The 10,489-nt window shown below is 29.8% G+C and overlaps 1 protein-coding gene across 3 annotated transcripts in view; it reads right to left on the bottom strand.

The window, feature by feature from the left end:
- Gycbeta100B (guanylate cyclase soluble subunit beta-1-like) overlaps positions 1–8,220 on the bottom strand; it is a 98,198-nt gene extending 89,978 nt beyond the window's left edge. For all 3 annotated transcript variants that reach the window (XR_001343311.2, XM_014422359.2, XM_014422360.2), the window contains exon 1: positions 8,175–8,220. Coding sequence is in view for 2 of the 3 variants with exons in the window: in XM_014422359.2 (XP_014277845.1) it covers positions 8,175–8,177 (3 nt within the window). In the remaining variant the exon portion in view is untranslated. The remainder of the gene's footprint in view (positions 1–8,174) is intronic.
- Positions 8,221–10,489: the final 2,269 nt, after the last annotated feature.

The raw sequence follows: 10,489 nt of genomic DNA, 5'->3' as shown, positions 1-10,489 counted from the left end.
TATATATATATACTGTTTAAAATTAATTACGGAATTGGTATAAAATGAAAAAAGTAAATAAAATAAGGTAAAAATAATTTTAAAAAAGCTAATTTCATATAAGATTCAGCACACCAGACAATAAAATAACTACATCAAAGCCATACATTATTTCTAAAGGTCATTAACATCGTTTCAAATTATCTATAACGAAAGAAAAATCCTATTGGTTTGATTTCTGCTGGATATATAACAGAAATATCAATACCTGGGAATTTTCAATACATAAAGGAAAGTAGCTTACATGAATTTGAACACCTTTGAAAAATACTACAGGCAAACAGAATGTATATTTCGATTCAGGCACTTCAGAAATTTCACAGAAATGAGACAAGAAATTACCTCAATTCATTCCTTAGATACCTTCAAATCTATCCTCCTTCGTCGTACCTTACGCAACAGAGTATGAAGTAAAACAAATTATTTTATTTCTTAATAAAAAAAAAATCTGCTGGATTTGATGGTATAACATACCCGGATATACTTTAAATTTCAATTATCAGACCAACACATAAAAAAAGGACTAAAAACCATTTAGTCAATTACAGACCTAACTCAATTCTATCATCTGTAAATAAAATTATAGAAAAATGCATAATCAATCATTTAAACATTTTTCTTGAAAAAAATCCAATTTATTAATAGAAGTCAGTATGCTTTTCAAAAAGACAAAGGTGCTAAGCAACTATTACTTGATTTTACAAATTTAATTAATGATAAACTTGATTGTAACTGCTATACAACTTGTACATTTGTTAACATGTCTAAAGCGATTGATACCACTATACATGAAGATCTCACGAGTATAAAAAACATTCTCTTATTCAGCTTTGAGAGTTTTTAAAAGTTATTTTGAGAACAGGAAAGCAATAGTTTAACTAGGAAACAGTCTTAGTGGTTCAACTTACATAAAAACTGGTATACCGCAGGGTAGTGTTTTAGGCCCTGTGTGTTTTAGTATCTATACAAACGACATTCAAAAAGTTATTACACGTGACAATGAATACTTTTTTGCCAACAATTCTCTTTGTATCACTTACCGTAAAAACTACGACACAGCTCTTGAAAAATCCCAAAATTACTATTCTAATTTTTTTAAATCTCATAGTTAACAAAGACAAAACGGTCATTATTTGATAAAATCATCCCATATGGCATCTGTAGAAAACCCTGAAATTAATTCCCATGACTGTGACTGTTTCACTAACAATAATAATATAAAAATATGTTGCTATAAAACATTAAATATTGTTGTGCTCAACCGATGAACTTAAAAATTATGTAGTATTTTAAAGTACTTTAAAATATACAAACTACCACAAATCGGACTCTACGATGTCAATTTGAATTTGAGATATTAAACAATGTATTTATACATTTTTTTTTTATAAGTTTGCTTTTAAATCAAGAAAATCTATATCATATTATTATCATCAGAAAAAGGGAAAAACATGTCTTTCTAAAGATACCAAAACAATGAAATTTGGTCGAAGTACTGACGGGTAATAAATGTTTAAACTCCTTTAGGAAAATGTGCAAACTCCTTTCAATAAGTGAAAATTGTTTCATATTTTTATCTTCTCTGGAGATATGTACAAAGAGGTGTCTGGTGTGCTGAATCGTATATGGAATTAGTTTTTTTTAAATTATTTTTACCCAATTTTATTTACTTTTTTCATTTTATACCAATTCCGTAGTTAATTTTAAACACTATATATATATTTTTTACTTACTTTTGAATGAAAAGATGAAAAAAATTAATGAAAAGATAAGAGGCCCAATACTAGTTGTCTAAACACAGAAACTTTTTGTGTATCTCAATTGTTTTTTATGTGCAGAAATCGAAGGTGAATTCCGTTTTCTACCACCTTCGTACACATAGTGTTTAATATTGAAATTCCGAGCAGACATAGAAATAGAATAACGAATAAGGAAAATAGAATTGACTGATAATATATAAATCACCGATAAAAATAAAAATTTAAAATATTTCTATCATTGTTTCACTCGTGTGTACTTCGATAAATTATCGGTTAAATAACCTAGGTGTTATGAAAGATTTTTTTTACTTTTGTGCCATGAACTTGTATTTCATATCATGAATTAGTGAAAAATTTGCACGTAATAGAAAACAACAGAGTTCATTTTCGGATTTAGCACATCATAAAAGATAAATATCAAATAATAATATTTTTTTAATAAGACATAATAAAGAAATAACAAAAGTTTTCTAATAAAATTACAAAATGTTCCACTTTGTCGACTTTTGTAAGAGTTCTGAAACGTAAGAATGGAGAACTATTTTTATTATAAGAATCATTTTTGATAAAACTATAAAACATATATTGGAGTAGATTTTCAATTTTATGACATAGTCATCCAAACCACTCTCAGTTTCAATGCATCTTTATATTTGTTTCCATCTTTTTTTATATAAATATATAATTTATATATTGGTTTTAGGCTCAGGACCGGATTAAGGTATAGCAAAATTAGCAAATGCTAAAAAGCACGGGCTTCGTGTCTCGAGCAGAAAAGGTCTAAGGTGTAAAATTATCGTCAGTGCTTACCAAAAGAATTTAGAAGAAAGCCTTGGTGACCGAACTAGTGCAATTGGCTGAATCCTTAAAACTAATATGGCTGATACTAGCAACTGAAAAATTCTATGGAGTCTTGTGGTGCTACATTTAGAAATAGTCTTGTAAATTCAGTCGTCTTTAAAATTATTACTAACTGCAGCGGAGAACATTCTTTTTCGATATTTAATGGTATAAAAGGAAAATTAATTCATATGATGGACAGAGATTCAAGAAACCTCAATTAAAAAGGTTGTGGTCATTTCAGATTCGCTGAGTGCCCAAAAAGCCTTGGAGGCATGTATCCGGACCGCCCCCCGGACTTTGTTTTGGAAAATATAAAAATTTTGGAGGACATTGGAAAAATTTCTTCATCTAGTCACCTAGTCATATTGGGATTATAAGTTACGAAATGACTGATAGGGCAGAAAAAGAAGCGCTCACCCTTCCAGGACGCGGTAAAGCATATATATGCTTAAATAAAGCATATATGACAGGAATGGCAGGCATTGTGGGACAGCAGCAATAAATTGAGGGTCATTAAGAGAAGTGTTAAAGCATGGAGCGCTCCAGTCGCAGCAACCACAGAGAGGATTGTATTGATGCACCTAAGTCTAGGACACACACCTTCCCTTAATTACAAAGGAGGATCCACCTAGATGCCAGAAATGTAATAAAAGACTAACAATAAATCATATCTTCGAAGAGTGTGCTTTCCAGGATAGAAGAAGAGGTGAGTAGAGAGATGGGCAAAAATTAGCTATAGTTGTAACTAATAGCTAAAATTGCCACCCTTATTCATGAATGAATCATTGATAAATAAATATCGTTTCCATAAAAATTTTAGCTAATAGTTTCATAGTTCATAAGATACCTTTTCTGAAAAAACAAGGACACAAGGACTACTTGCAAATATATATATATTACTTTTTCTTTTTGTATTTATTTATTTTTAGTATTTTTTATTTATTTACTTTTTTTATTTATTTTATATTGTTATATTTTATTTTTTTCTTACATATACTTGAAGATTAAAAGTATATATGAATAAAATACTGGCGTCGATGACCGGTAGGTTTTGCGCTTTAATTTCTAAATAATCCAAGAAACCTCGCCTTAATTAATATGGAATATACCTAATTTTCTTACTGAAATTGTTCTATCTTGTTATATCCGAATTTTCTCACATTAAACCGAGAAAAGTTTGTTTGTAAAAGTTTTATTTTACTTTTTTATCGTACGAAACTTAGGCTCTCGAGGGAATTCTTGCAACAGGTCCTGTGCTGGCTTAATCCACCGCTGAATGAGAAAGAACGACGTACTTTACAAGAGCCTGTAAGAATATTCAAAAAATTACAATTTTTAAACTAAAAAAAAACATTATACTGTCATACTAGCGAATAATATTCATAACTGTTGCACTACACGGTTCAACACTTGCTGGCACTTGTCGGTCCAACTCAACAAATAATAGGCTAATGCATGGATGAATTTATAGCTTTTATAATTTTTTTTTTTTTCATTTTTTCTACTTATCTCTCTTAAAGCCTGGAGACGTACAAAGGGAGTTACCCTAATTATGTAAAATAACAAATAAAATATGAAAAACAAACAAAAACTTAAAATAAGACAAAAAATATATATAACTAACTACAAAAAAAAAACACATGGTGTTAAATTTTGATTATACAAATATAATAAAACAAAAATATCTAAAAATAGAATCAATAAAAATATTAGGTAGAGATGAAGATGCATTGAAATTATTTTAAAAATAAATAAATAAAATCTCTAGATAAATTACAGATTATAATTATAATCTAAATATGACAAACATATTTTATAATTAACAAAATAGAAGAAAAATATCTTGCTAAACCAAAGGCAAATTAAACAATACTGAAACATTAAACTAACGGTTAATTACAAAGGAATCAAACTTTAAAAAATTAAATTACCGAAGTGAGTTAATGAGCGATTAAATATAAAGTAGATCTTCAAGACTTCAATAGTCCATACGAGTCAGATTATCGGATCTACTATTATTTAGTATGACAGTTTAATGCTTTATATTTATTTTATTTTTATAAAACTATATTTATATTAATCCAGGCACGTTTATATCTCCCCTCAATATTCTTCCGTATATTATAATAATTATTATACTTAGGCGTATTAAGAACCACCACTGATTGGACTGATGCTTTATTAACTGTTTCCAGTTTATCATTTGGTAGCTCCTACATGTATGGAGCTGGGGTAGAGTATTAATATTATTAGGATAGTTCAAATATTTTTTAATATCGTTTAAACAAATTATTTATTTCAGTTCGTGTATATTTTAATGGTAGATGAAGCAAAATTTAATTTATTCTTTTATTTTATAAATAATATTAATTATTGGAGAAGTTTGTCGAGAGATGTGGTCAGCAAAAAACAACATAAATAAACAAAACCATAGAACATGTTGTTGTTATCTCTTTTGTGCTATAGCCCTGATGAAGACCTGAAACTCAGGTCGAAACGTCGGAATAAAATAAATAAATATGGTTTTGTTTATTTATGTTGTTCTTTGCTGACCGCACCCCCGACAAACTTCTCCAATCATTAATCTACGGTCAAATATCTACGCCTCATTATAAATAATATTTTTTATTTTAATAATTATTTATTCATTTAATTTTATTATTATTTTATTTGTTTAATGAATGCAGTACAATTTCATTTAAAAGTACATCAAGTCCGGAGAAACAGTTCAGAGCTCATTGGGGGTTGGTTCAGAACTGTACTACGATAAATTGAATAGCTTAATCCGAAAACAAATTGACTCCTGCTAATTAAAATATAAAGATAATTACTGGGCCATCAAGCGTGAAATGAGACCGCCCATAATAATTATTAAATTTTAAACAATAAAACAAACAAATAAACAGAAAGTGCCTTCCCTCCTTTATCCCCTCACCAGGCCCGGCGCCTACGCTCAGAGGTAAGTACTTCCGCTTAAGGAAGTAAGAGATAACAGCAATTTGGAGGAATTAAGTTCTGGGTGGTTGAATAAATGCGGAGGAAAGGTATTTTGCAATTTTCCAATTTAGTACTCATCTGAGGAAGCTCAAGAACCAATTTCACTTCGGTCTAAAATTGCATCTTTAAGAAAGAGTCGGGATTAAGTATTTGTTAGACTTTTTTTTATTTCCATAACAGAAGAAGTTATTGGCAACAGATAGTGAACAAAGCTAGGGATTGTAGGATTAGGGGGTCTCATGGTTCAACTTTCTTGACTAAATACTTCGAATTGTAAAAAACTCCATCTCGAAGTTTAATGCAAAACATTCTGCTGTGAACTGTATATTTATTTATAGTTATTATTATTATTTATTTATTCTTTTTTCTCAGAGTATTTTTTTAATAATATAAGTCAGTTATTTATTTTACTAATTCTATAAATATTAGTTGTTGTTTTTTTGTTATTAATTTTTTTTTCTTTAATTATTCAATTAGATATTTACTGTTTAAAACGTTCAATTATTAAAAGCGAACTAATTGTTATAACAAGGTCCACGGGCCGATAGGATGATAAATCAATTTAAAAACAAAATTGTGATTACAATGGAATAATATAATCCTCATAATAATCATCAAGATTTCTGGTTTCCTATCAAGAGATTCTGAAACAACGTTTTGATTTGATAGACTCAGGTCAGAGTATTTCACCAATGGTATTCTGAAGTAAAATGAAGTGAGAATGCTATGGAAACTTCTTAATGGATTGAATAGGTGAAAGATCTCGGTTTAGGTCCTGAAGTGCGAATCAGTTATATTTTGAGAGCTATGAGGGGATATTTGGCCGAAGATGTCAGTTGGTCCTCTGATAACTAAATGTAGAGGATGTTGGTATAACGGAATTGTTGAGGTTAAAATAAATAGACTTCGATGAAAGAAGGAAAGTCTATTTAGTCCAACTATCAAGAGATTTAGAAGACCTGAGCTAATAATAAGATGAAATGAAAGAGGTTGAGTTTGAATCAGTTTGCTAGTGGCTGAATCAGGCGTCTAACATTGGTGGGGGAGGGTCGGGGGAGAATGAAGCTAGAATTACAGGAATTAAGTGATGAAACTAATGTTCACCAAAGAGATTTGACGGTTCTGAAATGTCATTACTCATGACTCTTCTCCTAGAATGTCTTCCCGAGCTTCAATAACAAAGGACCAGTGAAAAAAAAGGGGAAATTAAAATTTTTTACTATGAGCTTGTCTAGTGGGATAAATGAAAAAGTAAGAAATGTCTGAGCTTCAGAGGAATAATTCAATTTGTTCCTCCAATTTCTACTCTTTTAACATAACATCAAAAACACCGATAATATTAACAATAAAATTGCTATGACAAAGGATGTGTTCAATGTCACGCTACGGCAGAATTGTTTTTTTTTTAGTGGATAGTTAAAGTTATATTCTTCATTTCATTCATAGCAACTCAATTCCGTTCAGTATAAAAATCAGGGACGATCCATTACAGAATCGCCTCATTCACCAAACCACAAATCTCATCAATGACGAAGCTAAGGGAAACAGATTCGAAATCAAGTCTGTTTTATTGTTTAATACTCACGCAGAAATAAATGTTGATATTTTATTTAAAAGCACAAAATATTGCGAATTTTGAACGACATACTATTAGTGCTTAAAATATTATTTATAAAATCTGGTATTTTAAGGCTGTACCGAACCAGAAACTGCTTAAGCAATGAGACGCTTTAACTGAAGCAACAAGAATGTAAATCCTGGGAAAAAGATACATGCAGGATTACCTATAAATAACTTATTCTGAACCTCCATCTTGATTCAGCTGGAATGACAAATCAATTAATTCGAAATAAAATCAAAAACAACAATGTCCTATTGGCAATTTATTTTCTTGTAAAATAATATAAGTAGAAAATAATGTCAAATTGAATAGGAGTTTAAATAACTTGTTTTATATAATCTTTATTCACTATTAAAGATTGGTCTTTACTAGAGTACCAATCTATAAATAAATGTGCAAAACATAAGTACATTATTTAAAAAAAATTTGTTAAACATTTGTTTTTAGGTCTACATTTATGATCAAATACCTATGCTGGTAATCAGAGATCAGGTAAATAAAGGGACTACAATTATTAAAATGGAAAATGTATTTTAAAACCATTTACGTTATCTTATATTGTGAAAAAGTAGTCTCATCTCTGCTTATCATCTTATCTCAATCATTTATATCATATCAGAGCTCGGCGAAACGAGATATATGACATAAGTGCTTGAGTCATGTGAAAATCGATGTCACTCATTGAAAATTATTAAAATAATAATGATCTAATATGTGCGACGCACACAGTCCCACAATTTAATTATAAAAATATATTTCAGGAAGAAAAACTTAATTTCACCCTATCATTCATATCATTCGTTGACTATAATCGTTCGGTAAATATTATATTTTGATGCAAGGCAGATTATCTTGTGGTGGTATTTAATATACAACATGAATGAAAAGAGAGAATGAAAATATCAGTTACTGACCATGCTGACTGGTGCCTGAGACGGAGCTGGCTATACTACACTGAGGGGCAGCCGTGTTGTGCGTGTTAGCAGGCCTCAGCTGGCGCAGGCGGGATCTATGTATTGATTGAACCGTTGTCTCCGTCCCGACACCTAACCATCTCCTTCCCTCCCCCCCCCCTAAATTCCAAGCTGAATGGTCCAGTTAAACTTATTTATTACCCACAGTTATCAACTAAACACATTTGTTTATTTTTGTCCCTTAAAACGTCGAATAGACTGGAAATACATAGTGTTTACAGTAAATGGAATATTTATAGTCCGGGTGCGGTCAAATTAAACTCAAATAGTAATATTTTGTACTATTTTTATAAATACTACAAAAATATGTAGTATAAAAATAGTTCAAAATATTACTATTTGAGTTTAATTTGACAGCATCCAGACTATAAATATTCCATTTATTAATACACACGGTCAATCAGCAATCTTCCAGTTTTTACAGTACTTTCAAAAATAATTTTAAAAACGTTTTCCAGCCATCGAATTCATTAAATCTGTATTAGATGATTATGTAACATTAAAATTTAACAGTCCAACAACATAATAACTCGGTGTCTATCAATAGAATAAAAATAAAAATAATGGTTACTATTTAATTTTTAACTAATTAATTTATAACATAGGGAGCGGCGTAGCTTAGTGATTAAGGAGCTGAGTACTATTTCCCGGGCTCGGGATCATATCCGGGTAAGGCAGGTAATTATTTATTCTGTTACTTAAGCCGTGAGTCAACTAAGCGAGTTTGGGAGTCCTCATCGGGCACACCCAGCCACTTTAAATGGGTCCCTTAGTAACAGATAAAAAACCTGGCAGTTAACAAATAAGCTCCTTGCACACCGTTGTTCAAGAAACAATACTTCCTTACAAAGTACTGAATCCTTGATCCTTCATGGGTAGTGGTACAGGGTTTTTTTTATTTCCAACATGCATTACTATAGTTCCTTGATTTCTTAAAATCAAATTAAAAAAATATATATATATATATAATTGGGAAATATTCGTAGTATGTATACGTAAGCACTTTATGAGTGCTCATTACTAGCTTTATTATAAACTTTCTAACTAATAAGTATACCGTTCTTAGATTCAAGGATCGCTTTGAATACCCAAACTATTAATTATGTCACGATAGAAAAACATGAATATTACTTAATTTACAATCTTTCTTTCATTTTTTTTAGACGTACTTAGAACTTAACTTTTAAGATAGCATTAGGTTTATTTCGATGTATTTCTAAGTTATAATTCTATTATTCCTTATTTTCCATTTGAGATGCTTTTTTCTCAGCTTTAATGCTTTGAATAGATCTCTATTCCTCTTGATCTTGTTCTTTTTATTTGATTAATTATCCACTTTAATCATCAAATATCCTATTTATTAAAAAAAAAAAAAGAAGAAAAAGGTCGCTAAAACTGAAATTAGCACAGTATATGTGATTTATTTTTATATACGATTTCTCTACCTCGGCTTCCAGAAATCCTAGGACTCTTGAAAGAGTTCGGAAGCAACTGTTATGTCAATTGTAATCATCAAAATATATGCTCCGTTTGATAAGTTGGTAAGTATCATAGTAGAAAAAACTAATATAAGCAAACTGACACCGATCAGAACTAGTTTATCAGAAGAAGATACAGAAATATATTGCTATTGACAAAAAAAATCTCCAGATCTTGCACAACATAGACTCAAGATCTTATGCCAGAGGACTTCGTAATACTAATCAGTCCCATCCCATAAAATCTGAATTTTGCTTTGACTGCAAGGTTGTATTATATGATATATCAGTTTTAATGGGAGTATTAATGAACACAGTGATTACACTAGTAATTTATTAATTTATACAACTGAACTTTAATTTTCGAGTGTCAATATAATTTTGCTAAAGAATAAACTATTATTCATTCCGAGATCGACCATATAAAACCTCTTAACATAAAAAATTGAACCACCCTATCTCCTCCGGCCAATTACGTCAATTAAAACACCATGGATTTTTCCCTGAGAAAACTTATCTAAAACCAGTTATTTATTTCATTTTAGAATCAAAGTTAATCAATATTTAACTAGAAAAATCTAATTACACAGAATTTATTATTATTTATAGTCAATATCATCCAGAACAATTGACATTTGAAATGATAAAACTGGATAAGTCTCTACTGCTGACACGTAGTTTATCTCGTTTCATAGACCTTCATACCTATATAATATTCTACTAAGTTCACATATTTATTATATAGAAGATATAATAAATATATCTACTATATAATAA

This window comes from Halyomorpha halys, unplaced genomic scaffold (assembly GCF_000696795.3).
Source record: "Halyomorpha halys isolate HHAL.00 unplaced genomic scaffold, Hhal_1.1 Scaffold367.1, whole genome shotgun sequence".
Classification (NCBI taxonomy): Eukaryota; Metazoa; Arthropoda; class Insecta; order Hemiptera; family Pentatomidae; genus Halyomorpha; species Halyomorpha halys.
Note: the sequence above shows the minus strand (reverse complement) of the source record. Positions and strands in the feature narration are given on the sequence as shown.